At 38.8% G+C, this 25,913-nt stretch overlaps 7 protein-coding genes across 8 annotated transcripts; 3 read left to right on the top strand and 4 right to left on the bottom strand.

Moving 5' to 3' along the window:
* The first annotated feature begins 320 nt into the window (after positions 1-320).
* Positions 321-4,506, top strand: LOC18597416 (RNA-binding (RRM/RBD/RNP motifs) family protein). Its single transcript, XM_007026452.3, has 9 exons — positions 321-462; positions 549-646; positions 762-813; positions 1,119-1,189; positions 1,687-1,777; positions 1,863-1,938; positions 2,299-2,377; positions 2,739-3,146; positions 3,968-4,506. The coding sequence occupies exons 1-8, from the start codon at positions 321-323 to the stop codon at positions 3,144-3,146; spliced, it is 1,017 nt and encodes a 338-aa protein (XP_007026514.3). The 3' UTR covers positions 3,968-4,506.
* Positions 3,859-6,190, bottom strand: LOC18597415 (uncharacterized). 2 transcript variants are annotated; one of them, XM_018121324.2, is made up of 3 exons: positions 5,427-6,190; positions 4,802-5,127; positions 3,859-4,395 (listed from the first exon to the last, which is right to left on the bottom strand). In XM_018121324.2, the coding sequence occupies exons 1-2, from the start codon at positions 6,047-6,049 to the stop codon at positions 4,863-4,865; spliced, it is 888 nt and encodes a 295-aa protein (XP_017976813.2). In that variant the 5' UTR covers positions 6,050-6,190; the 3' UTR covers positions 3,859-4,395; positions 4,802-4,862. The 2 variants fall into 2 exon arrangements, with proteins under 2 accessions (XP_017976813.2, XP_007026513.3); XM_007026451.3 differs by having other exon boundaries at positions 3,859-4,383; positions 5,427-6,189.
* A 304-nt stretch (positions 6,191-6,494) lies between these two features.
* LOC18597414 (uncharacterized) lies at positions 6,495-9,049 on the bottom strand. The gene has a single exon (XM_007026450.3). It carries the CDS (start codon positions 8,581-8,583, stop codon positions 6,703-6,705), a length of 1,881 nt encoding a protein of 626 aa, XP_007026512.3. The 5' UTR covers positions 8,584-9,049; the 3' UTR covers positions 6,495-6,702.
* A 631-nt stretch (positions 9,050-9,680) lies between these two features.
* LOC18597413 (Nucleotide-sugar transporter family protein) lies at positions 9,681-15,727 on the top strand. The gene is made up of 16 exons (XM_018121517.2): positions 9,681-9,925; positions 10,546-10,737; positions 10,907-11,023; positions 11,315-11,371; positions 11,622-11,699; positions 11,877-11,921; positions 12,509-12,568; positions 12,737-12,859; positions 13,036-13,113; positions 13,540-13,609; positions 13,891-13,998; positions 14,161-14,294; positions 14,410-14,489; positions 14,831-14,876; positions 14,972-15,038; positions 15,381-15,727. The coding sequence occupies exons 2-15, from the start codon at positions 10,570-10,572 to the stop codon at positions 15,020-15,022; spliced, it is 1,215 nt and encodes a 404-aa protein (XP_017977006.1). The 5' UTR covers positions 9,681-9,925; positions 10,546-10,569; the 3' UTR covers positions 15,023-15,038; positions 15,381-15,727.
* Positions 15,728-15,978: 251 nt separating this feature from the next.
* LOC18597412 (phosphoribosylformylglycinamidine synthase) lies at positions 15,979-19,242 on the top strand. The gene is made up of 6 exons (XM_007026445.3): positions 15,979-17,097; positions 17,286-17,341; positions 17,833-17,942; positions 18,109-18,268; positions 18,686-18,778; positions 18,896-19,242. The coding sequence occupies exons 1-6, from the start codon at positions 16,323-16,325 to the stop codon at positions 19,034-19,036; spliced, it is 1,335 nt and encodes a 444-aa protein (XP_007026507.3). The 5' UTR covers positions 15,979-16,322; the 3' UTR covers positions 19,037-19,242.
* Positions 19,243-19,577: 335 nt separating this feature from the next.
* LOC18597411 (protein EMBRYO DEFECTIVE 1674-like) lies at positions 19,578-21,854 on the bottom strand. Its single transcript, XM_007026444.3, has 4 exons — positions 21,549-21,854; positions 21,375-21,448; positions 21,048-21,192; positions 19,578-20,753 (listed from the first exon to the last, which is right to left on the bottom strand). Exons 1-4 carry the CDS (start codon positions 21,645-21,647, stop codon positions 20,166-20,168), a joined length of 906 nt encoding a protein of 301 aa, XP_007026506.3. The 5' UTR covers positions 21,648-21,854; the 3' UTR covers positions 19,578-20,165.
* A 191-nt stretch (positions 21,855-22,045) lies between these two features.
* On the bottom strand, positions 22,046-24,077 carry LOC18597410 (polygalacturonase-like). The gene is made up of 4 exons (XM_018121276.2): positions 23,521-24,077; positions 23,076-23,365; positions 22,729-22,957; positions 22,046-22,612 (listed from the first exon to the last, which is right to left on the bottom strand). Exons 1-4 carry the CDS (start codon positions 23,968-23,970, stop codon positions 22,394-22,396), a joined length of 1,188 nt encoding a protein of 395 aa, XP_017976765.2. The 5' UTR covers positions 23,971-24,077; the 3' UTR covers positions 22,046-22,393.
* Between the last annotated feature and the right edge of the window lie 1,836 nt (positions 24,078-25,913).

Below are 25,913 nucleotides of genomic sequence, written 5' to 3'. Positions count from 1 at the left end.
AGGAGGTCTACTTATACTTGTTCTCTTCTCTTCCCAGTCCCTCTTACAGACAGAAACTGATGAGTTCAGTGACCTAACTTAGCTTATGTCTTGATAATGTTGGGATTTCCGCTTCTGTTTGGGACCCACCAAATCACCGACCCGTATCCTTCTCTCGCAAAATCAACCATCAAATCTTTCCTAAGTAGTAGTAGCAAACAAATTTATTTTATTCATGGTATATATAGGAGTACTATTAGAGAACAAAGGGGGTAACTAGTGTTCTGTTTTTTCCCTTTCATTCTCATTTCTAAGTCTCACTCTGCAAAAGTGCAAAGAGGATGGGCGGCAGCAACAACGTAAACTCGGTGTTCTACGCGGAGACCTACCATCCCATTCAGGCGGGAAGCATCGACGGCACCGACATCCTCCCCCACGACAACGCCGTTTATCGAGCTCTTCTCTGCTCCAATGCTTCCCTCTGTAATTTCTTTTTTCGATTTCTCTCACTTTCCTTATTCTTAATTTTCCCACTTTTATTTTTTGGTTAATTCGTTTATTAATTGCAGATGACCCTTTGGGTGACCCCAAGCTCATTGGTGATCCTTACCACACCATCTTCGTCTCTCGCCTCTCTCACTTGACCACCGAACACACTCTCCACAAGGTCCCAAAACATCCCCCTGCCCCCACCTTCCCCCTTTTATTTTGGTTTTTGCTATTCAACTGATAAAGTTCTTTTCTTTTTGTTTCTTGTGATTGCTTTGATTTGGGTGTTTCAGGCTATGAGCAAATATGGCCGAGTCAAAAACTTGCGCTTAGTGCGGCATATTGGTAACATTTTCGGGTTTTTTTTTTCTTTACTGCCATTTTTGCTTGATCTTGCTTCAGCTAAACATCACATGAAAGTTACATTGTTTCTTTTGATCCTCATTTAGTTGTGAAATAACTACTACTAGCTTTTGCATATCAGATAGTTGTTCAGTAACACCTACAATTATTTTTTCATATTAACTTTCCTTGTTTCCCATATTCAGTTTCATGCAATTGGTGTCTGTGTTGTTTGCTTTCTAGTTTGAGGGATGCATTGCCATTTAAAATTCTTCTTTTTTTTTTTTTCTCTTGCTCTTTCATTGCAGTGACTGGTGCCTCCCGGGGTTATGCTTTTGTTGAATTTGAAACAGAGAGAGAAATGCGTCGTGCATATAAGGTACACAACACTCATGCTTATTTTCCCTTGCCTTCTCTTTATTAACTTAATATTTTATGCTTAGCTTCCAGGGACCTGATTTGGCCTCTATCTTATAGTACTTTACTTTTGCCCTCACATATTCAGCTTGTGCTTTAAGTTTTTTTTTTTTTAATTGGGAGAAGGGGGATTCGCATCCTGCTCTCTAGATAGGGGATCATGCACCAAGTAATGAGCCAACTGCTCGGTTGCAGCTCGTGCTTCAAGTTAATATCTTTAATCTGCCAAAGTAGCCGGCCATCATAATACACTACAAGCAACCTAAGTTGTGCTCTGAAAGCATGTTTCAGTATTAATTTTAGTTTAGTCAGGGAGATCTACCATCCATAACATCTTTGATGCCCAGTTTATATAGAATTAAAAGGGTGAACGAGTATGACAAAGTCATTTTAACTGCCATTTTCTGCTTGAATTTTCTACTGTGGAAACCCATACTAGTGATGATTGCTGCAATGCAGGATGCTCACCATTCATTTATCGATGACTCTGAAGTTATAGTTGATTATAACAGGCAACAGTTGATGCCTGGGTGGATTCCTAGAAGACTAGGTCAGTCAAAATTTGCTCTGCTTTTCAATTTCCTGCACATAGGGTATAATGCCAATCAATGACAATTTTTCCTAATTCCCAACAGGAGGAGGACTCGGTGGTAAAAAAGAGTCGGGACAACTTCGTTTTGGAGGACGAGAAAGACCATTTAGAGCTCCCTTGTAGGCGCCATCATTCTCATCATTTTTGTGCAGATTTTCGTGTTTAAATTATCTAATAATCTTTACACTACATCATTCTTTTGCCTTATCAATTTTCATCATTAAAACTGCTTCCTGCATGTCAACATCTTTGTTTACTATATTTTTCTTGATTTCAATTATATAAGCAAATGATTCTGATGGTACATTATATCCAAAAGTTACCGTGTTTTTATGAAGCTTTGGGTTTGTTAAGATGCAAAAAAAACTAGTAGTGCTATATTCGCAAAAGTATTTATCCCTTGTGGCTATATTATTGACAGCTGCAGCTTTCTGTTTGCTATAACACTGCTCATTATCTATTTCCCCTAAAAAAACCAGGCGACAGATTCCCTATGAGGATTTAAAAACACTTGGCATTCGTCCTCCACCTGAAGGAAGATACATGTCTCGTTTTCAGGTATGGTCCCTTTTACCTTACTATTGTACAAAATTTTCAAATTCTGTGCATATATACTTGCATATGCATATGCTTAAGTGGACCAAAATAAGTTTTGGGAATACATTGTTGCAAAAGTTTTGATACTACCGTGCATGACATTTTCTTTGCTTCCTGAATTTGTAAGAGTTACTGGTGTCACTAACGTCCATTGTATTTGCATTTCTCCCAACTGCTTTGCCTCTTTTCTTGTTATATTTTTGGGGTTGCAATCCCAGTTTTTATGTTTGGAAAGACTTGAGGCATTAAGCCTTGGAAGACCCAACCTAAACTGATAGAACATTTTAATTAATGATATCAATTTGTCTACGTATGCTTCTAGGTCCCATCACCCCCTAGAAAACGAAGGAGCTCAGTGGAGAAGGAAGAATACTCTCACAAGAGGAGCTCTGTGGACAGAGAAGAATTCTCCCAAAGAAGTAGCTCTATCGAGAGAGATGGACACAAAAGGACAGCAGGGGGACGGCAAGAGAGCTCTAGCAAAAGGAATTCTGTGGAGGAAGAACACCATCATAGAAAAAGCTCTACGGATAGGTCAGAGTCTTCTCAGAAAAGGACTCCTATAGAGAGGGAGGATCACCGTCATAAGTGTAGTTTTGTGGACAGAGAAGAGCTCTCTCACTCCAGGAGCACTGCAGAGGGGGGAGAAATCTCTCGGAAAAGGACCTCTAAGGATAAGGAAGAACGCTCCAGCAAGCGCCATAGACATCACGGCCGGTCCAATCGTTAGGCAAGATCCCCTTTTCCTGATCAGCTTATATTCTATAGCTGCTGGGCTAATTGGTCCAGTTGACATGAGATAGGGTACCCATACAAAGATATTCTTCCGTTTGCTAACTTAAAACTGCTGATGAGGTGTTTTTTTTAACCTAATCAATAGCGGAACTAGGCGAGTTGTACTGACTGCATATTAAAGTTGTTTGTATTAAGATAATTGTAGCAGCATTTGGTCTCCAGGTTAAAGGGAATTATAGTAATTGTCGTCCTTCCATTCATGGTTGCCAAGGAAAATATATATATTATTGATGCATGTGGAGATTGCATTTAGTTTGCATTCTAAGATGAAGTTCATTCCCATACTGGTATTTTATTTGCTTTTGTTTGCATTGTCATGTCTCCTATCACCAAATCCGATTTCCAATAGAAATCAATTGGTTAAATAGGAAAAGGAAAAGATGAAGAAAGAGAAAATGAAAGAGGGGTAGGACAACTGTTTTTTCTTTGCGTTTTAAATGAGTAAAATTGTAAATAAAATAACTAGAAAGAAAGCTTTCCTTCCTCTTTCCCTCCTACCAAACATTCTTTAAAGGATGATGAAAGTCTAGTGCACATGGCCTACCAAATAAGTATTATCAAATCAATGCTTTCACACGTGGTCCAGCTAGTCACTACTTATTTGGACAATCACTTACCACCAAATAGAGAAAAGAGGGAAAAACACATAGCAATCAAAGAAAAGTATAGATTTTGGAAGCTGCATTCTTGATTTCTACATAGACTAATCTTAGCAACGAAATTCACTACTAAGATCCATCTATTACCTGATTACAGATGCTCATAAATCAACAAGGAACAAGAGGAACAAGCACAAGCTCCGGGAGTGTCCTATTGAAACTATTTGAATTGGTTATGCTATACAAGGCTTGATATAGAGGTTCTTGTCTACAACCTGCCAGAAAGGGTTTGAAGCTTCTCCAGGGCTCCATATATTACAAATACTATAATATCAGGAATGAATCTTCAGTTGAATAAGCAAGTTGGAAATGTCCAAGTTTTTAAGGCTTGAAACCACCTTTGTCACACCACTTCCGGCAAACTCATCAAGCTGAGAAGGCATGCACATTGTGTGAAGCAGGTTGTTTCACAGCGGAGTTCATTGATGTCTATGATTCCCGTGTCAGTACTAATACGTCAATGATGAAAATGCACTTTGACTTGGGCTCCATTGTCAGGCAGCAAGTTGACACCTGGATTGATGGCTAACAGGATCACACGATTGACAATGGAAAAAGAAAGTAAACAAAAGGATGGTGTAAATTGACAAAGATTATGTAATCTACACAAGATATTAAGAGTCTTCTGTTTCCAAATGCATCACAGCAAATTAATAATCATATGCCAAGTTTAATGGAAAGAATACATGTGCATAATTGGTGATAACAAAAGTTAGCTCAAGTGAAACAAACAATTAAAGAACCAGGTGTCATCTTTCTTGGAAGGGAAGGATCAATAGCAGGCTCATAATTAAGTCTTGGCACAAGAATAAGAAACATCAAATAGGAGATGCATATAAAGGAGCTTAAAGAGGCTTTATGATGTCTAAACAAAGCCCTCCTTTGCGTAGTTTTCTTAATTTTTACAGCATTTTCTCAGAAAATATCTCACCTTTGATTTTTTGTTGATTTTCACCAGCCTTTGTTACATCTGCAGTTGCTGAGAGTAAGGTTCAGCTAGCACTCTCTTCCTTAATTGTAGGTTTGCTTGTATCTCCCTTTGGAGCGGCTCTTCTTTTGGCTTGGATTTGATGTACATATTCTGCCACTATGACATGAAACTTAGGAGCAAGCTTACTTGATGAGGCAACATTTAGACCTGCTTTCTTCAAGGCCCTGTTAACATGTTTCTGAGCCTTTTGGAAGTGGACTGTACAGAGAGAAGGAACGGTGGATCTGAGTATAGGCTTTCCACATGTTATAGGTCCTGCCTGAGCACTACACAAATTCAGCCGAAGAATAAATTTCAGCTCATAAATCAAACTTCAATAGCAGTCAATTCTAGCAAATGTCAGCTTCCCCGGTTAAGCAATCAATGGTCATTCTCATTCATAGTTGTCATCTTCTTATTGGAAACAAAAACATAACCAACACCAAATGTGAAGGCATGTCAAACGCAAGGTAGAATGACTCATCACACAAAAGAACAGCAAGAATGAATACCCATCAAAGGGGAGAGGAGAAACAAATGTAAGAATAGAAAAGAGAAGGCCAAAATTGAAAAGAGAGAGAGATACCTCTTGATGACATAAGTGCAAGCCTTATAAAGCTTCTGCTTGGAATCGGAGAGAATATGGAGATGGCAAAAGCTAGTCAAAGCCATGGCCTTGAATTTACACCCAACAAACAAACAGCGGTGATTGTTCTTAAAATCCAAACTAGTATTATTATGATTATTAACATTAACATTGATATTATAATTGTTGTTGTTAACAAGATTGTTATCAGCAGAGCCCTCAATGTTATTACTAGGATTAGCACCAATATCTCCATCTGCGGGATCATGATTAAGCTCATGCCTGAAAGGGCTGACGCCGAACTTCCAGTAGTAGTCCCTATACTGGATCTTGACGTCTTCCATGAGAGCCCAGTAGTGGTCTCGGTAGCATCGAGAGAGCTGCTTGAGGTGCTGCAATCGGCGCTTCAGGAGTTCCTGGCGCGTGAGGTGGGAGGCGCGTGAGAGAACCACGTCCTGCGGGGTAAGACCCAGAGGATTAGGAGGAGGGGACATTTTGATGATATTGGATTTGGCGGCGGCGGGGTTAGGGTTAAGGAGGTCGGGGTGGGTGATGGGGTTAGGGGTTTTGGGCGGCTTTGACGAGGACGGTTGCTGCTTCGAACCTGAACTGGACATAATCATAATGCTAATAAGAACAGCTGATTGCCCAACGCTCAACGCCCAACGCTCAACACAACGTTTTCCAGTTTGAACTTTGCAGAAAGAGAGAGACAGACGAGGCAGCTAGCGAGTTGTGACGTTGCCTTCTGTTTTTGTCTAGGAAAAGTTGTGTTTTTTTATAGGAGTAGGACTAGGTGTAAATAATAAAGACTGAGTGAGACTCCTAAAGTATTTCTGTTTTCAGGCTTCTTAATCTTTTCCCTTTCAACTACCAGGGTAAAAAACAAACTGATTCAAAAAAAAACTCAAGTGATTAACTGCTGGTGTAGGAGAAAGAACAAGATCACCACCATGAATAGGAAATCAAAGATAAACAGCATCCAACAGTGAAAGAATTACATGACAGATACACAAATATATAACATTCAAAATAGTATAAAAAGAAAAAGAAACCAAGTGCAAATACTTTGTGAAAAATGATATGCATTTAAGTATCCAATGATTCAAATGAATTCCTAGTAGTAAGAGACAAAAATAAACATTCATGAGGTTACAAATAACACCTCTGTGGACTTTTATCTACATAGTAATCTCTGTCACCCCTTCTTCAGGCATCACTCTATCAACTAAGTACTTATCGATCAGTATACAATCAAAAGACAAGGATCAAACTACTATTGAATCTTCACTTTCTTCAACCTGTACATTAAGGATTCTATAGATTTTTGTATTCTGTTGCCCTCTGTCTGCCTTACTGCTTGAGATGCCTGCTGTAAACTCTGAATCCCACGACCCAAACTCGCAATTGAGCGAGCTGCAGGAAGAGACTCAGCAGCACATTCAATACCAGCTCCATATACAAGCAAGCTTGTGCAAGTTGCGATACTACACCCAAAAGTAGCCCATGGTAGGACACCAATTGGCTGCACCTGCCTTTTCCTCATTATTTCGTAGAAAGCTGTTCTCATGGCTGAAAAGCTGGTTTTTTCAGCAGAGGCAATCACACCATGGACCACTGTCCGGATTTTCTCAGCAGAAGCAGCTGCCTTGAAGACAGATGAATTCACTCCAGAACTTGCAAGGCCAGGGGCTACCAATTTTGATGGACCAAGAGTTTTACCAAGCGCCATTGCTACAACCTTCTGGGTCTGGGTCATAACCAGCTTCACTGAAGCAGGAACCTTCAATGTTATAATCTTCATGAAGGTTGATGCAGGAATAAGCTTAGAGATAGATGAAGCTCCAAAAACAGCTGTCACACCAGCACCCACTGCCACCACAGGTTTATTAGATAACAACTGCTTCCTGTCAATGTGGCTTGAGGGCTCCCCATCCCCATCACCTGCACCATCCGTAACAAGATGCACAACTAAATCCTTGACCTCTGGAGGAACGGGAGTGTTCCAATTTTTCCTGAGACCTGCCAAGCTACTAGCATCCACTATGGCTACTATAGTCTTGAACTTCTTAGACAGGCTTTGAAGAGCCTGTGCATGGAATGCATGGGACTTGTCCTCAATCGGAAGCTCAGAAAATGAAACCTTAGATGTGTTGGCATTTTGTAATTTGTCAATAGGTAGCCGGCCAGCATTATTAAGTGCAACTCTCAATGCTTCAACTGCAATCCTGAAGGTGTAAACTTCAGATATTATCCTGGTATCCACAACTTCCCCCCTGTTTACATCTAAAAGCATCTTTTGCGAGAGTGCTAATGCTCTTCCAATCGGAGGAAGATCAACAAATATATCATGTAGATCCACAAGCAGTGGATAAACTGATTGGGCAAATGGTGGAGCCTCATAACCCTTTCTCGGCTGAATTTCATTTGAGTCCACCTCAGAAACAGAACCTGAATCCAGTAAATCTATATGTGAAGACAAGAACTTCACCAATTGCGACCGAACATCATTGGTAATGCAGAACCTCCTACAACTCGAAGCTAGAACCAAAGTGCTTTTTTGAGGAACCAAACTACTAACTAGACCTTTAACTTTGCTCCCTGCCTCAACTTCCCTGGAGGGATCCTGCATAGGAAAATTGCTAGTAAATGGTGATTCAAGCACCATAAAAGATGAACCAACCTCCCTTGCTGCCCCCTTGGCAGCCAAGAAATGGCCATGAAAACCAACCCCAAAGATCTCTCTTAAAACCAATTTGCCAGCCACATTCTCATAATTGTCCTTGTTAATCTTATCAACAAAGCATCGTTTAAGCACTCCAAAAGATGAAGTGGGAATAGTGTTGTCAAGGTTGTCTCCAATTTCAGTGTCTTGGGATTGAATCTCGAACAGAGCCTGGTGACTAATCTGAGCTACAACAGCATCAGGTCTAAGTTCCCTAATAAGACACTCGGCATCAGCAGCTGACCTCTCAGACAAATTCTGAGCAGAAAGAATGTAAATGACAGATTGAGTATGAGGTAGCGTAACAGCAAAAACGAACTTTTTAGTGTGGTCGGGTATGGAAAGCTTGCGAACTAAGTCATGGGATGTTCTTAAATCATCGATTTTGAACGGCCATAGATTCTGTAGCTTATAGAGGAATGCAAAGGCCATTGCAGCTTAGTTGACCCAGTAAGCAAAGGGAGAAAACCAAAATTGAATTTGAATCAGTTACGAATTCCTAGATGAAAAGAGAGGAGAGCGGAGAAGCCCAAACTCGGGACGGCGAAGGAGAAAGGCGGGAAGAAGCCCAAAGAACAAATTAGCAGCAAAATTGAGAAAGCATAACTCAACTCAACTCGTAATTCAATTGGGACACATCAGGAAAGAAAATAAAATCTGGGAGGGATGCGGGTCAAGTACCTGTCGCAGTTGAAATAGAGAGGAGAATCGGATAGGTATACTTGTGATTGGAAGAGGGGTTGTTCCTCCGACGCAGCTGGAAAGAGGAGGAATCGGGTGCTGTATGCAGATTGCAGGAGGCACGACTGTACTGTATCTCAATTCCCTCTATCTGTAATTCCCTGTAGCTCGGATGAATTTGAGTTGTATGAGAAGATTACAGAAAAATGTGTTATTAGTCTCAGAAATCCATCCTTATTAACGTATGAAATTCTAAATTTGTCCTTTTAAGTATGAAACATTAATATTCATGTTTTAGCTAATATTAGTTTATAATCTATGAATGATTTCTTTCTATAATACTTAATTTTAATTATTAATATATTTTATATTATAAAAAATTATTTTACAATAAGTAAAATAATGAATAATATAATTATATCATATGATTAAAATGCAATAACTCGATAAAATTCTCACAATTAATTAGATTTATAACCCAAGGCTGTCTGGCTGGCAAAGTAGAAGTAAAACTTGTGTTGATTGTGAAAATGAAGGGTAAAATTGAAAGAAAAAAGAAAAAGGAATGCCAAATGAATAGGAATTAAATTTAGGTATCAAAAAAACCGCACATCAAAAGCTTACTTAAAAAGCACAACAACAAATATAAGCGAAAGAAACAGGTGAGCCGAAACCGATTAGGCACGAATAATTCTATTATTATTAGCCCGCACCCAACCCCGGTATTTCACTTTGACTTCTATTTCGCGCACCCAACACCCACACCTTATTGGTCTGTCACCTTCCCTTGCCCAGTGTCTCTGTGACACAAGCGTCCTTCCCGCTCCAAAAACCGAAAGCCGTGTTGTGCATTCAAAGCAAGAAAGAGAGTTGAATTTTAAAAGGCCTCTCTCTCTGCACATTCTTCGCATGATCGCATCTTCTCAGCACTGCTCTTTGGGATTTCTATTTCTAACCATTTTTCTTATTCATTTGAATTTCGCTTCCAAATCTGATTCATAGGAATCGATTTCTCATTTGAGATTAGGCGGTTCAATTACGGATCTCGCCACCGACGCTTATTCTGGAGATGCCTTGTTAGAACACTAAGCAGGTCAGCTTAATTAATGTCATTATATCACTAACATTTTCTTATTTTTATTTTGTTTAAGCTTCTTTCCCGCTTTCAACTAGCAAGATCTGAATTTGTCTGCGATGCATTTATGTTTCCAAATTTAATCATTTCTTCATAAATTGCTTGCCTTTTATTATATATAAAAAAAGTTAATCTTGAGGTTGTTATGGAAAGATCTGAATTTTAAGTTATTTCAGTGCATGTTCTTTGCTTTAATTGTTTAAACTTGCTTGTCGGATTATAAGTATCCAGCTACTGATTATTGAGCGTAGATCCACCGTTATCATATTGATGCTGCTCTTGCTTCTCGTTAAATTTGGAATGGAATTTTTTTCCCTCTCCTTCTTCAGTCTATGGGATCTATAAACAATTTAAATGAATTGATTATGCTTAGGGCAATCTGAATTAGCTATTATGACCGAACTTTTGCTTCGGCATTCACTTTTTGTTTAAAAATTGGATTCCAATCATTTCAACTTCTTGTAGATTTTGGATTTCTCTCAGTTTTGTTTATTTGGGTGTTAGTATTTGATGTAGCAGTAACTAACTTACTCCAACTTGCCTAAATTTTCTTTGTTTCCTGATTTTATTTTGTGTAGTTGTGATAGTTTTGGGGCAAACCAATGAAAAACGGGATGATAGAATGCAGTGTCTGCCATTCGAAGTTGGTTTCCCCGACTACCAGAGGTGTGTCTAGGGCTTATGACCGCCACAAAAGCAGGGTATCATCAAAGCAACGTGTCCTTAATGTCTTCTTGGTTGTTGGCGATTGTGTTCTTGTTGGTTTCCAGGTAATTCATTATCAATTTCTGCTTTTGTTACATTTATACACATACCTATTTGTTTGTCTCCTGCCCTTCCTCAATGTTCTGCAATTACGCATTTTAGCTTGTCCTGGTTTGGTTGCCTTTCCACTCAATCTTGATTCTTCATGTGTTTGATATTTTCTTTTTCTGCCAGCCTATTTTGGTTTATATGTCCAAGGTGGATGGGCGCTTCATGTTTAGCCCCATTAGTGTTAACTTTTTGACGGAGGTTGCAAAGGTTCTATTTGCAGTTGTTATGCTTATTTTCCAGGTACATGCAAATTATTTCTTGATTTCTTAACTTGTATTTCTTTGTTTGAGTCAACCTTTCTACTTTGATAAATTGGGTTGATCTTTTTGAAGTGAAGCGTGGCATGCCGTAAATTGACCTAATTTTTATTGAACTTTGTATGGTTCTATCATGCGACTGTAACTATTTTGTTTGATGCTGATGAAATATTTTGAAGTACATTCTGGCATGGGGAGGTGGGGGAATATGAGGACTTATGATATTTATGAACTCCTTAGCAATCTCATTGAAACCATGTTTACATGTTTACAGGCTAGAAATCAGAAAGTTGGGGAAAAGCCCCTTCTGTCAATTTCCACATTCATGCAGGTACAAATTTGTTAATGACATACATGATTTATACTTGATTTGGACTAGTAGGATAAATTGTAATAGTAAAAGTCTATTAGTTGAAAATTTTATTTAAAGCTACTGATTGCCTAGTTCAACTATGGCTTTGCATATTAATCACGTGTACTAGATAATGATAATGTTTTATCATTCTTGGCATGAAAGGTGTAATGCTAAAATGATTCATTATTCATAATATAATCCTATCTACAAGCATCATTTCTTGCAGGCAGCTCGGAACAATGTTCTTCTTGCTGTTCCAGCACTTCTGTATGCCATCAATAACTATTTGAAGTTCATTATGCAGGTATATTTCTTTAAATGGTTCCTCTGGGCATTTTATTAATATTGTTGGGTAGCATTTGTACAGTCTATGTTTTTAATTTTCTATATACTGACTGGTGTTGTTCTGTTTCTTGGGTCTGTTTTTAGCATGATAAAGGTCATAAGTCATTACTAATTAGTGTCAATTGCTTACTGGCAGCTTTATTTCAATCCTGCAACTGTGAAGATGCTGAGCAACCTGAAGGTAGCTCCAGTTTGTAATAATCTATCCAATCTTTGTTCTTATTTGCAGCTATTACCTTCAATTTGTTTGTGACCTTAGTTCTTGGCACTTTTCTTTATATTATGGTGGTGATACTTCAATGCTGATGAGTAATTCTATAGTACCATTATTCCATTGATACTAACATTTGCTGGCTAGTTTATTGCATAATCGGATGTTCTTTTTAGTTTTCAGAATTCTTGTTTCTCAGCAGTTATACTTTCATTCCTGATAAGGGTTTAATTGGGGTTACAGTTTGCTGGGTAGTTCATTGCTTAATTATGGCAATTTTGTGCTCCTTCTTTTCTTTGAGTGTATGTTATTTGGAATTTGGATACAGAGAGCTTGGTTCAAATTGTGACATGCTAATTTTAAACAAGTTCTTACTATTTTGCATCTAATTAGCGTCAACATTATTTCCAATTCAATTATGCTTATACTTTGATGCATAGCGGCACTTGGAGGAATCTTTTTGTTTCATTCCTCTGAGATATTGGAATTAGTTTTTGGTTTAAATAATTGCTTCTGCTCCTTGTAAAATTCTCTACATCTGCTCGGTGAACATGCAGGTTTTGGTAATTGCTGTTTTGCTGAAGATTATAATGAGACGTAGATTTTCTGTGATACAGGTTAGACTCGAAACTATCAACTGGTTAAAAAGAATTCAATCAGAAGAAAGCACACGTCAATACAATGATTAATTGCACTAACTGCACATATGATTCTTGGTTCTGTGTGGTATCGGTGGCATCTTTGTTACATGATAGTTGCATTGCTAATTAGTGGTTAATTTGCAGTGGGAAGCTCTTGCTCTGTTGCTCATTGGAATTAGTGTAAATCAGTTGCGTTCTTTACCTGAGGGTACTACAGCATTGGGCCTTCCTGTTTCAACGGGTGCTTACATCTACACATTGATTTTTGTAAGTGGCTTCGGCTATTTGAATCATATGTTAGTGATATCTTGGTTTATGTGTGGGCCATGCAATCAGTTTTGACAGAAAGTAGTTTTATGTTCATCATTCTTTTGTATCTGTGTTTTTACCCCTTAACTTTTTTTTAACACCCTGGAAGTTTAACATTGGAAATAATCATTCAGGTAACTGTTCCGTCTTTGGCCTCCGTCTACAATGAGTATGCTTTGAAGAGTCAGTATGAGACAAGCATCTATCTTCAGGTGATTTTTTAGACTTTTTAGCATTTGTGGTCTCTTTCTGTTCCAGAGAAATGCTTTTAGAACTTCGTTGTGTTAGTTTCAAAAGGAGTAATTTTATTGATGTTAGAATTGTAGTAACCATTTCAGTCTTTGTACCTGCCATGTCTACAAAAGATTAGTTTGTTTTCCTTTGGAAGGTTTATGTAGAATATATCTTGACATTATATTGCTCAGATATTAGGAAGTTTGATCATATGGGAAACCTAGTGAAGAGCTTTTATCTTTGCGACAATCAGTGTTATGTGCAGCCATCTAGCATGGTCATTGAAGGAGTTCTGATTGGCAGCACTGGAATTTTTCTATTTGGCCTGGTTTCTCAAGAAAGGATAAGGAATTACTTACTTTTCTATGGTTATCCTCTAAAATTTTGTCTCTTTTGGTTTGCAGAACTTATTTTTATATGGATATGGTGCTATATTTAACTTCCTGGCAATACTGGGAACAGCTGTTATTAAAGGTACGGTAGAGTATTAACATATTTAATTCTGTAAAGCAAGTTAACGTATATGCAGAAGAGCTATTGGCTATAGTCAAATTACTTTTGATCTTGTGTGCTTTATTTTCATCTTTAAGTACTTCAATTTGGAGCAAGCTTTCTGCTCCAACATATTCACTTGTGGTGGGAACTTTATTGGTTATTGCCCCAGCAATTCTTGTCTGAATAAGCAACTATTAAGCCCGTCTGCCATCTTCACTTGTGTATCTGCTATTCTGACGTTCTCATTTGGATTGTTTCAGGTCCTAGTAGCTTTGATATCCTACAAGGACATTCGAAAGCTACTATGCTTCTTATATTTAACAATGCAGCCCAGGGAATTTTATCCTCTTTTTTCTTCAAATATGCTGGTAATACACTAATAACTTATCTAATTTCATGAATTTTTATTGACTATTCTAGGTTCATATGGGATTAGAATTTACTAAAAGATAGCTTCAATGAAGGCATCTCACCTGTTTTCTGTTCTGTCTCAAAATTGTTGTGTTCAACTCATTGTTCTGTGCATTCAGATACAATTTTGAAGAAGTATTCTTCAACCGTTGCTACAATCTTTACCGGCATAGCATCTGCGGCACTATTTGGCCATACTTTGACCATGAACTTCATCCTAGGAATTTCTATTGTGTTTATCTCTATGCACCAGGTAATTAGTAAGGATGCTGCCTTATTGATGGCTAATTTAGTACTGAAAATTTGGGAATTCTGCTTGCTTACCTGTACTTTGTGGTATTGTTCCGATGTTTTACTTTTCTCTGTAGTTCTTTTCACCTCTTTCCAAAGTCAAAGATGAACAACAGAATGGGAAGCTGGAACTGGTAGATTATCAGGACAACCACAGGTATATACCCCTTCTTTTCCAATTTTCTTATGAACCTTTTTAGATGAAATTTTATGGGGAATGTGCTATTGCTTCAAGTTGGTATTCATTTTTTATGTTCTATACATTTGCTGTTACCTTTCCTTGTTGGTTTAAGTTAAGACTGTTCCTGCTTTATGTATCAGATGAATGCTGCAGTGATAGTGATTGTTCCTGCTTTAGCAGCATTCTAACTAGAATTTGGCAGAGGAACGTGATTCAAATATGTTTAGCTGTATGGAAAAGTGTTTTAACTAAGTTAGCTCTTGCATTGCAGTCACATGTTTTTTTTTTTTTTGTTTTTTCCTTTATATATATTTCAGGTCCAAAGAATCTTTCATAAATATGGCAGCAGGAGCAAATGAAGAGGTATGAATTTTCTGTGAAAGTTCTTGTCTTTACCTTGGAGAGGGCCTTTGGTCTCTTGCACTCCAACTTAATGTTTTTAATTTGTCTCTTTCCAGGCTAGTCATCGTGTTGGATCTGATGAGAGACAACCACTTCTTCCCACCTAAAGTTTCTCGGAGTAGGGTATGACCTTTTTATTCTTGGAGTTTTTTAATTTGGAAACACTTGCGGTGTTGTTATATTGCTGCACAAAATTTTTGAGAAAAGAAGTAGAGGGTTATGATTGGAAATTGTGGTTGATCATTTTGTGGTAAACTGATCTTTTTATTAGAGAGATTTTGTCTTTAAGATTGTAACAACCTGGACCAAACTTGTCCCCCTTGGTGGATGGATTAGGCATTAAAGTCTAGATGGGGGCAGAATGAATAATTGGAAAGCCATGTATTAGTAAGATTGATATTTGTGATTCATGTGTGCAAGTCTAGCTGCTTCTTAGGTTGACACAGTTGTTGTAATGTGTTGCAGGCAGGGAACTCGTTAGAAGGAATTCTTTGGGCTGGAGATGTTGGATAGTGGCAGAGAAGAGATTAAAGAAAGCAGTTTTCGGAACATTTAATGGGAATAAAACCTTAAAAATGAGGTTATGTGTTACTATAATTTTCTTGGGTCAGCCATCCAGAAAAGCCGATGGTGGATGGTAGGCAGGGAAGAGCGGTGCGATTGGGTTGGTTGGTGCTGAGTCCCTTCAAAAATACAAATATCATGTGTTTGTTGTTATTAGTGTTATTTGTATTCTTTATTACCTTAGACCAGGTATAGAGAACAAATATTTTTTTGGCCAAATCTTAATATATATTTTTTTAATTTTCTAATGTAGGATTAAAATTTCTTTTTATTTTGATACGATACTACAGAAAGTGAGAAAAGGGTATGCTCAATATCGATGCCTATTTAACTATTTGTAATTTGATTTTGAGAGCAAATGAAATGAATGGTATAAACGAAGTGTGTTTTTTCATTGGCAATGTTCATTTTGGAGCCAGACAGACAGGAAGCTTGCGTCGAAAACTCAGACAAGTGTCATGAAATAAATGCTATAAATGAAGGCCGTGAGTGTGTTTTTTCATTGGCAATGTTCATTTTGGAACCGGACAGACAGACAGGAAGCTTGCGTCGAAAACTCAGACAAGAGTCAGCCCGCCATCCATTGCAAATCCAAACCTACATACTTCGCAATTATGTGATTAAATTAGTAGAACAAAGCGAAGGCAAGTCCAACTCAACTTTGCAACTAACAAAACGAACAAAGCTCTGATTCGTTTCGTTTCTCTCCAGTAAAGTCAAGTGTACACTGTTCCACCCAGAATTAAAATGAAATCTTCCTAGGCTAGGCTGGTACCTTTCGCTGAGTACCTTGTCTGCTTTATGCTTAATGTCTACGTAATTTTTTTACTTTGATTAGTTTAGATGAAGTGTGTGAAGACCCACTGCCTCCCCTTGCCCTTGCGTTCTCCTTCTCCTTCTCCTCCTCTGTTTCTGTTCGGCAGCACCCAACTTAAAACATGGTCGCCGCAGCTCTCCTTCTCCACTCCACGCCGTTCGCGCCGTTCTCGCCTTCCAAGGAATCCAAACTACGACAACCACAACCTTAGCCTTAGACGGAGCATCGAGTTCCAAAACTCCCCAGACAACCCCAATGTCAAATTGGTCCTCGATTTTGACCAGATTTCTTCCCTGTCTTCTTCCAAGTTAAACCGCCTCATCTCTTTCTCCACAGACGCTTTCCAGGACCTCCGAAATTTGGTTCAAATCGATCCTGATACTCGGACCCTTCAACTATCCTGCCGCAAGTCCACCCTTCAATTTCTTGCTGCCTTCCTCACTTGTGGCTTCGTCATTGTTTTTGCTTTCACAGTCTTGGTGAAGCTGGGGTTGGGTTTGAAAGCTCGCTTTAGGCCTAAACACAAGGTTATTGTTAGGAGGGACCGGAGTCTTGGAGGAAGAGAGGTGATTGTAGGGACAAAGAGGGATGGGGGTGACCCTCCTAGTTTCAGGGCTTTGGACAATCCATTATCCTTATCCACGGCTCGGCCTCTTAGCACCAAGACCAATTATCCACGCCTCCAAGTCCAGCTCGGGGACAAGTTGCCAAAATGGTGGCCGGAAATGGATTCAGTGCCCAAAGAAGGTTCCGTCTTCAATTCCGAGTACTACCAAACTCAGGCCAACAGATTGATCAGAGGTAGGTTGTTGTTACTATTTTTACTAATTCTAATTCATATTTGTTTACATAATGTTTGGTTGCATTCAGTAGTATTACTGAACATTGTCCCCGTAAAAGTTGCTCTTTTTTTGTCTTCAAATATCTCTACTTGTTATAGATATCCATGCTTAACATCTTCAAGTGCAACTTACCAACTTCTTATGCAGCAATCATCGACAGTAGATTGGGTGGAAAGGACATTACCGAGGAGGACATAATTCAAGTCAGTGCCTTTTTAACCTTTTTCTTTATTTCTCACTCTATTATAGTCCAGAAAATTCTAGGTCATTCATTTTTTCATTTTTGCTGTAACTATCATGACTTTATCTCACTTCATTTTGAATGCATTCAGGATTCCTTATGAGGTTGTGTTGTGTAATGTAGAATAGTTAACTTAGTCCTAGGGAGTCGAAATACTAAATCCCTTGCTTTTGTCGGTCTACTTTCTATGATATTAATAGGCGTGAAAAAAATGATTGATGATTGTGTTTAATGCAGTGTAATATGTGCTTGCTTCGTTCTACCCTCTATGTTGTCACTATTTCATTCATTCTTATGAATTAGAATGGGAGAAATTAGTGGTCTCTTAAGCTTGGATAAATTCTGAATTACTTTTAATGGATTTAATGTTCTGGTGCAATTTCCCTTCCTTTTGTGGTTCGCTGATTCTTGAACCATGTGCTGGCCTTTCTTTTTGCCTGTATGTGTGAGCAGTTGCGTCAAATATGCAGGACATCTGGTGTACGGGTCTCCATTGACACAACAAACACTCGGGATTCATTCTATCGTGTGTCTGTTGAGTTGGTTTTAAATGTTTGCTGCAGGTATGGAATTTTTATTTTGCAAAAGTTAGAAACTTTTGAGTTGTTGCAGTTGGTTTTATGTATGTGACTTTGTGTCTCTAACTTGCTTGAATGTTTAGCATGACTTTGATGTTCTTGAGGTGCTACTGTTTTAGTAAACTTGTAAACGTACTTAGATATTTTGCAGGGTGCCAAGTCAATCTACCCATGTTCAGATTGATGGTGAAGATGCTCGGCAATTCCTTGCTGGGCTAGCTGAAAATATTGGACTTGACAACACCCGTGCTGCCAGAATGGTATCTGCTGGTGTTGCTGCACGCACACGCTTTATTTTTTTGCAGGCTTGGGTAATTTTTCATACTTTTATTCTTACATTTGCTAGCTTTTGCACATATGTGTTCTTGCCTGCCTGGATCATCTCATCAACAGAGGGGAAAGAAGCATTAGCAACTTTGTGTTGAAATTTATTGGTCAATATAGGCGGCAGTTCTGATAGACCATTGCATTTGATGTCTTGTTTTGCAACAACCTATGTTTTGTGTACCCTATTATCTGAGTTCTTGGCACCAAGGTCTTGGGACATTTATATGATACTTCAGTTGTGGTATCAGTTTTTCTTTTCACAAATTTTTAATGGAGTCATTAGAACTTGCTACAGGGTTGGCTGCCCCCTTCCCACTTATCTATAAGTTTGAGAAGCATGATCTTACCCTTTCTGGCTACTTTGCTGGATTCTTGATCTTTGTGATGCCATTTGGTTGCAGGCTTTTGAAATGCAAGGTAAACATAGTGAAGCAATGTTGGAACTGTCGAAGATATGTCTTGTTCACCGAATCTTTCCTCCTGAAGAGTCCTCTGTATGTAGTTTGTTTCTTCATAAGTTGCTAACTTGGTATTACCATTGTGTGGGCTTTTCTGGATACTTAGTTTAGGGTTTAATCGTTAATGCAAATGATGTTTGATTATTTGCACAGCCTGAGATGGAGATGGTGGCTCGAGGATTAGAGAAGCTTTTGAAGGTGGAGCAGAGGGAACTGCTGATGGGAATGCTGGTCGGGGTTTGTAGCGGAGAAAGTCGTAGAAGTGCAGCAGAAGCTCTGGGTTTGGTCTGTTGACAATATTCTTTCTACCCAAGGTCCTTAGAGACTAGGCTAGAATAGATATTGGTCGGACTAATTAGGAGAGCAAAAAAAAGAAAGCTCAAATATGTAAAATTTTAATTGACATGACCTTCACTCCAATAGACGATAGCTTAGCCAATTTGCATTGTTATCATTATGAAAATAATTTAAATGTAAGTACTTGATTTCAGGTTTTTTAATTGTTGTAGTAAGCAGTGTAAATAAGCACCTCACACAAAGCCCAAAGCTCCCTTGGGAGCACCTACACGATGCGTCAATGCTCTATCAAGAAGCCCCAAGCCAGATTCCTGTGATCAAAGGGCCCATCTTGAGCAACTCTGCACGTTAAGGTCTGGAAGAATATTCGTTCTTCTCTTTGGGTCAATAGAAAAATAACGGAAGAGGCCATTGGTAGAGCGAGCTCAGTCATTACTTTGCAAAAAAAGCTCACTGTCTGAGAAATGATAGACTTTAACTTTGGCAAGCCACAACAAGTTCTCCTTGAACCAACATATTTAATGGTATAAGATAAACATAAGTAAACTGCATAATAGATTATATAGCAATATTTCACAATGACAACTAGAACCATGGTTGGAAGAAATCCCATGTTTAACTACAGGGGCCGAAATAACAACTCTTTGATCTTTACCAAGAGTTCTATCTCGGCACCTTCTCTCTACTGATTTATTAGGATTTCTGACTTTACCTTTCTGTTTTGCTAAAGTTGTTGAGCACCTCCCTCTTACTGCACTTCTAGTTCCTATCTTCCTGGACAGCTCAGATGTTGAAAGTTGAGCATTACTTTTAGGCATGATGAAGGATTTGGCTGAAAGATTCTCAGCCTGCTAATTCTCTGGATTCTCTCCAGACTGGTTTACGATGGCTCTGGTTATGAAAGCTGAACAATGTCAACTTCCTGCCTTATTAATTTTGTTTCTTGACTCCCTATTAAAGCACTTCTAGTTGCTATCTTCATGGGATGCTCGGTGGAAGGCTCTGATGTTGAAAACTGAGGAATACTTGTCAGTATGATGAAGGATTTGGCAGAGAGTTTCTTATAGCGTGCTTGTTTCCTTCATTTTCTCCATGATGGCTTTCCTTTGGCCACTGGTGATGAAAGTTAAACAGCTTTTATATGCTTTACAGAAGATTTTGATGAAAGTCCCTCCTGCTTTTGTGTAAGATACTTCAACCTAGTCATGCTCCTGGTGGTAACACCTGTAGGTCGGGTAAGGATGCTTACACCCATCTTAGACTGAACATCATTCTGAGATTCCACTGTTATGGTACTCCTTGAATCTGAGATGTTATTATCATCCATATGATTCCTATTAACCTTCACCTTCTTATGACAATTCGAATTTTCACCATCAGCAGAATAAGAACAGGTATTTGAATGTGTGTTTCCCATGTCTGAATCAACGGATGTTCTTGCATCTTGAGAAGCATGAGTACTGAGTTTTCCCAGCACGTGATCAGTAATAGTTCTTTTCAGAAAAGAGTTTTCAGAATCTCCAGCAGAAAACATTAAAAGATCACGTATCCTTGTAGCAGGAAGATTGTCTAAAGAAGCTGGCAAGAAAGAAACTGCATTGCTGTGAGAAGTCATGCTTGCTTGAGTACCTCTACCAGCAGATTCTTCATTAGAATACTGTGAAGCATATTCTTCCCAGTCATATGGAAATCCATAGAGGAAATGACTGCAAAACTGCAAGGATTAACATTGAGAAATTTGAGCTGCAATCTTTGCAAAAAGCGAGTTACAAATGTGCATGGCAAACTTGACAGAGTGCTTGCAACATTATGATTCTGCCAGGAAGGACATCCAAATTTGTACTTGGTACCTTTGAAAAGCTTTGTAGTTGTAGTGGCATTATTCTATTATCAATTTGGCTTAGCTATTCCTAAGTTAAATACACAAGGCAGCAAGGCAATAATATTAGGGAAATGATGATATTGTTGGCAAACAAGCAGGACAGAATGAATGGCACTAACAAATTACCTCAAGTGGAAAGCCATTTTGATGCGTACGAGAGGTATTGATGAAGCCACTGATTGCAACTGTGATGCCATCCGCAGTCTCAAGAGTGGTGGCATCGTGTCTTTTGGCAATGGCTGCAGAGCAGAACACTCTTTGTCCTTGTCTCCTGTTTATCAAAAAACCCAGTATGCATCAAATCAATAAAACAAGCAAAAAGTTATGTCGGACTTTGTCCTCCATGTCCATCCAATTCCACTCAAAAGAACACAAGGAAAGGATAATTAATTACTCGGAGTCATGCTTTCAGAAAGAAAAATTGAAGAAAAAGGAAAGCAAAATTGAAGCTACCCTCTGCATTCAAATCCTCCAATAGCTAAACCCCTGGGCTGCGCCCTGCCCAGCCACCAATCATGCAACAGCACCTGTAGCCCGAGCACTCACTAATTATAGTTATCATAAATAACAGAGAATCTATTGTTTGTAAGTATTACTATTAGAATGAAGAGAAGGAAGAAAACTTACAAAGTTGAGGGATAGATTAGCGAGAGGAGTAGCGGCGGCGACGGGGTGGTCCGATTTATATGGTTTTGGAGAATATCTTGTCCCTCTTCTCCTCCCCATTCGGATGTTTTGGCGGCAACGCAACCCCTGCGCCTCTGGATTCCAGTTACCTTATGTTTCACTCTGTCCGCGTCTGTCCTGTTGGTGAATCCAGACTCCTGGATAGATTAGAGGGACGACCTGTTGGCGATCAAAGCCAAGCCCAATTGGGCCCCCAACCAAAGCCCAATGAGGCACCACCCTGCCAGGCGCTAGTCAATGGCATGCCGGTTCACGTTTCACCCCCCCAAAACACAATCTCTTTTTTAAGGATGGTAGTGGTACCACTTTCCGAGCTTTAATTCTGTGCCACTCATTGCTGCTGTTGATAATTTTGCTGATAAATTCATGATCAATTTGGCTTCTTAATTCAAGACTAAATTCATGATCTATTCTAATTTAATACGTGTTTGAAGCAATGGTCCAAATAGTCATATCAAGAAAATCAATCATAACACCCAATGATACATATCCAATGTTAATCGTAGCAAGCAAGAACCATAAATCGTAATAAGAATTCCCAAAGAAAGGGTTTCTGCTGATATACTGTATATAACAAGGAGATCAGGCTTCGAGCAAGCCTAAGGCTGAGCCATATATATATATATATATAAATTCACAGGCTGAAAGAATGACCCCACACATAGAGCTACTACATTTTGGTGTAAGTACTTGAATAGAAAGAGCCTTTTTCGGCGATCATTAGCTACTAGCTACGACTTTGAAGGCTATAATGAATTAACTAGTGCTATTTGCCATCCGACTTGCTACAAGCAGCTTGAGGCCTGAACAAAACCAGAAGCTGTTCCATCAGCATTACTACAGGCTGCTTCTGCTGGTCTATTTTTGTAGGTGAGCTTCACGCCATCCAGCCTTATATCAGTGCAGGGATTATTCGAGCTACAATCAAACTTCAGTGCAACTTCTGTTGCTGATGTTCCATGGATGTCTTGGTATGTAACATCACTAATTTTAACTCCCGAAACCTATTGGAGTCAATATGAAAAATAAACAGCGAAAAAAAAAGATAAAGTTACAAAGTTATATAAGCCAAGAGAGAATAAATTCAAACTGCATAAATTTCCTGCATATATATATATACCTGACCAGGGCAATTTTTCTCGTCAGGGCAGTAATGCTGATCAATCACAATAGGATTTTCGACATCAGTCATGACTGCATGCTGAAAAAGTATGTTTCTAGCATAACCAGTGCTAGGTCTCCCCCAAGACTTAATTCTCACCCCATTTTGAGTACCGGTAAACGTAACAGATTTAACTGTCACATTCTGCACACCAGGCTCTTCAAATTCCTTGCCAAGACTCCCAATGCTGCTCCAAAGTCCAACCACCCAAATTCCCATGTTAAAAAAGCCATTCCATAATCATAACTACTACTAGTTTATTTGCAGATATATATGTGTAAATAAGAGAGGTGATCATCTTTTACCTGATCCCATGGCCAGGTCCGCATGCAACGTTCTCAATCCACAGATTGCTGGTGCCAGGGCCAACTGAGATACAATCATCGCCCGTTCCAATTCTGGAGTTGAGGATGGTGACACTGCTCGAAGATTGCACATGAATGCCATCAGTGTTTGGGCTGTTTCCAGAGGCAGACAATCTTACACCTTCCACTTTTACGTTATTGCAACCATTGATGACGATATGGAACATTTGGCTGTTTAGCGATGTTAATCCATTTATTACAATGTTCCACGAATTGCTGAATCTCAAAGACTGCAAAGCCAAAGTATTCATACTTCTAAGCATCAAAATATGCCAACGGTATCAAATTTAAGGAGAAAGAGAAAAGAACAAGGTCATGACCAAAACGAGCTAGATAAGGTTAACATTGGTTACTGATATAATGTGCAATTCATTACTAAACTCACCGTTGCGCCGCTGGGACATCCCCTGCCTGACCTCTTGCAAGTCCACAAGCCAACGCCTTGACCGTCAAGTATCCCACCATAAATGGAAACCCCGTTTACATGCTCAAAGATAAGCCAATTTCCGGTGTTTCCAATAATGTTATAATTCGATGGAGCCACAAGCGTGCCATCAATACTAAACAAAATAGCACTGTTCTTGCACTGGCCACGGAACACCACATTGCGCAGCAAAAACCTCCCTGGGGGGACGTAAATAGTTGCGGGGTTTATGGAGCCACAAGCCAAAGTCCATGCAGCAACAAAGGCTTGGGCTGAGTCAAAATTGCCATCTGGTTTGGCTCCATAATTAAGCACGCTGTAAGTAGGAGCCAATGGAGCTGCGCCAGATGAAGTGAAGAAGAGGAGCACAAGTCCTGCAAGAAAAAGAATAGAATTGATCGTCCGTTCCATCTTTTATTTTTATTTTTATTTTTTTTCCTTTAGATGAGAAAAAGTAGCAGTTGTGAGTATTTAGTACTGAATACGAGAGGAGAGAGTAGAAGGCTGAGGAGTGGTGGTGTGAGGAGATGAAACTGCTGAAAGGGGTATTTATAAGAGATCGGGTCTTGGAAGGGAATTGGCAGTTTGGTTTAACTACATGCGTCAGCATTCAGCAAACCTGGTAGCGCCGAACATTGAGATCAGATACGAACTTTTTTGACCTGTTTACCAATTACAATATGGTCTTTGGATATAGCCATGCAGCCACCATTTGTTTGATTAGTATAATACTAAGTATGTTGAAAAGGATGGCGCTTCCTCATTGTCAAATTCACGTGTAAACGCATTAACTTTTTTTGTATCATATAGTGGCATTCAGGCTAGCTATCGGGTTGTCATCTTCTTGAAAAGCTTGCTCATAGTTTTCCAATTTTATGGAAAAGAAAGGTGATAATGTGTAAGTAATCCTCCCTCGCTCGAAAATTAGTTAGAATCGATCCATGCTTACACGATTAGTTTAAGTTTAATGGAGCAAGACATGCGCTCGCTTATCGTAATTTCAGACGATAACTGGTGCATGGAAAGTTCCTACAAACGTGAACTATAGCCTTGCAGAAGAAAATGGAAGAAAGCAGGTCTTTATTATATTGTTAAGTCTATCATTTTGTCTGTACTTAATTTAAGAGGTTATCAAAGAAAAGCATAAGAAAAAAGGGTGTAGAAGAGAACACAAGGAAAAAAACATGAAACAAAAAAAAGATGCAGAAACAAAGGCATGAGAGGGCATGATTGCTGACATGTGCAGCAGCAGAGGGGTATGGCAGTAAATGTGTAGGTGTGAGGTATATGGTTGCTTGAGATAGGAGATCTCCGCTTTGCAGGGTTATGGTTTATTAGTTAAATAATATTCTGATCATAGAGTAATGAGTTAAGAAAACAAAGGAAAGTCTTTAGAGTTAACGTGACCAGCAAAAGCATATGCGACAGAGCCGTCACCAGAAGCAGAGAATGAGGCCCCCTACCATATTTCTTGTTTCCTGGTGCTATGTTATGTATTGTTGTGTTGTGCCCAACGCTTTGCTTTAAGCTTAAGCAGGAGAACAACGCTAGCTTTCCTGCTTCACTGCCTGCTTCCTTCTCCATTTGTTTGTCACGAACTTCCTCATATTCATCAAATATCAATTTCTTAATTAGATTTCCCATCTTCATCATTTGATGTTTTTCTTATAGCGTTTGACAAAACTTGCCTCCTTTTCTGTCAGTGTCTGTGTATAGGCATCAAATATATTATTTTAGTCATCTCTTTTATCCGATTCAACTTCAAGAGGGCTGACCGGTCGAGGAATAATTAATTGCTACCAACAATCAAACTTGTACTACACAAATAAATACATATAAATATACATACGTGCATACATATTCAGTTGCACAACTTTCTATCTCTCCTTATACATGCACACATATAGATATACATAGGCATCATGCATATATATATACTTAATTAAAAAGGAGCGTGGGCTTAAAGAATAATAAGTAGTATTTGAAAATCCTCCTAGGCTGCTTCTATATATATTATGGGCATTGGGTAGGATCACATGTTCATTTATTACATAAATGTACAAAAATTGATATCCTGAGTTGAAGTACTGCTCACCTTATACATAAATACAGACAATAATGAAGCAATATTAATTGTAAATAGTAGTTATTGGTGCATTCAGAAATGCAGGCAGGCCGCCTCATTTCAAGGTTTCCATGTTTTTAGAGCTGGAAGCATGTGTCATGTGTACAAGTTAATCTACAGTACTGCTACAATAAAAGAGTTCGATAAGATGTGTCCATATATAAACATTTGTTGAAATTAGTTATATTTTAACAGTGGCAGGTCCTTCAGGTAAAATTTAACATTGCAG

Source organism: Theobroma cacao, chromosome 5 (genome assembly GCF_053813885.1).
Source record: "Theobroma cacao isolate CCN51 chromosome 5, ASM5381388v1, whole genome shotgun sequence".
NCBI lineage: Eukaryota > Viridiplantae > Streptophyta > Magnoliopsida > Malvales > Malvaceae > Theobroma > Theobroma cacao.
Note: the sequence above shows the minus strand (reverse complement) of the source record. Positions and strands in the feature narration are given on the sequence as shown.

Excerpts from the sequence above, each read along its gene's own strand:
- LOC18597411 (XM_007026444.3), bottom strand. The coding sequence starts at position 21,647 with ATGGGGAGGAGAAGAGGGACAAGATATTCTCCAAAACCATATAAATCG. Across the intron at positions 21,449-21,548 it reads CTAATCTATCCCTCAACTTT|GTGCTGTTGCATGATTGGTG; the intron begins GTAAGTTTTCTT and ends CTCGGGCTACAG. Across the intron at positions 20,754-21,047 it reads AAAATGGCTTTCCACTTGAG|TTTTGCAGTCATTTCCTCTA; the intron begins GTAATTTGTTAG and ends TAATCCTTGCAG.
- LOC18597415 (XM_018121324.2), bottom strand. The coding sequence starts at position 6,049 with ATGATTATGTCCAGTTCAGGTTCGAAGCAGCAACCGTCCTCGTCAAAG. Across the intron at positions 5,128-5,426 it reads TGCACTTATGTCATCAAGAG|TGCTCAGGCAGGACCTATAA; the intron begins GTATCTCTCTCT and ends GAATTTGTGTAG.
- LOC18597414 (XM_007026450.3), bottom strand. The coding sequence starts at position 8,583 with ATGGCCTTTGCATTCCTCTATAAGCTACAGAATCTATGGCCGTTCAAA.
- LOC18597413 (XM_018121517.2), top strand. The coding sequence starts at position 10,570 with ATGAAAAACGGGATGATAGAATGCAGTGTCTGCCATTCGAAGTTGGTT. Across the intron at positions 10,738-10,906 it reads GTGTTCTTGTTGGTTTCCAG|CCTATTTTGGTTTATATGTC; the intron begins GTAATTCATTAT and ends TTTTTCTGCCAG. Across the intron at positions 12,860-13,035 it reads ACATCTACACATTGATTTTT|GTAACTGTTCCGTCTTTGGC; the intron begins GTAAGTGGCTTC and ends ATAATCATTCAG.
- LOC18597410 (XM_018121276.2), bottom strand. The coding sequence starts at position 23,970 with ATGGAACGGACGATCAATTCTATTCTTTTTCTTGCAGGACTTGTGCTC. Across the intron at positions 22,958-23,075 it reads GGACCTGGCCATGGGATCAG|CATTGGGAGTCTTGGCAAGG; the intron begins GTAAAAGATGAT and ends ACTTTGGAGCAG. Across the intron at positions 22,613-22,728 it reads AGAAAAATTGCCCTGGTCAG|GTTTCGGGAGTTAAAATTAG; the intron begins GTATATATATAT and ends TGACTCCAATAG.
- LOC18597416 (XM_007026452.3), top strand. The coding sequence starts at position 321 with ATGGGCGGCAGCAACAACGTAAACTCGGTGTTCTACGCGGAGACCTAC. Across the intron at positions 463-548 it reads CTGCTCCAATGCTTCCCTCT|ATGACCCTTTGGGTGACCCC; the intron begins GTAATTTCTTTT and ends TATTAATTGCAG. Across the intron at positions 1,778-1,862 it reads GTGGATTCCTAGAAGACTAG|GAGGAGGACTCGGTGGTAAA; the intron begins GTCAGTCAAAAT and ends AATTCCCAACAG.
- LOC18597412 (XM_007026445.3), top strand. The coding sequence starts at position 16,323 with ATGAAGTGTGTGAAGACCCACTGCCTCCCCTTGCCCTTGCGTTCTCCT. Across the intron at positions 17,342-17,832 it reads CCGAGGAGGACATAATTCAA|TTGCGTCAAATATGCAGGAC; the intron begins GTCAGTGCCTTT and ends ATGTGTGAGCAG. Across the intron at positions 17,943-18,108 it reads GTTTTAAATGTTTGCTGCAG|GGTGCCAAGTCAATCTACCC; the intron begins GTATGGAATTTT and ends GATATTTTGCAG.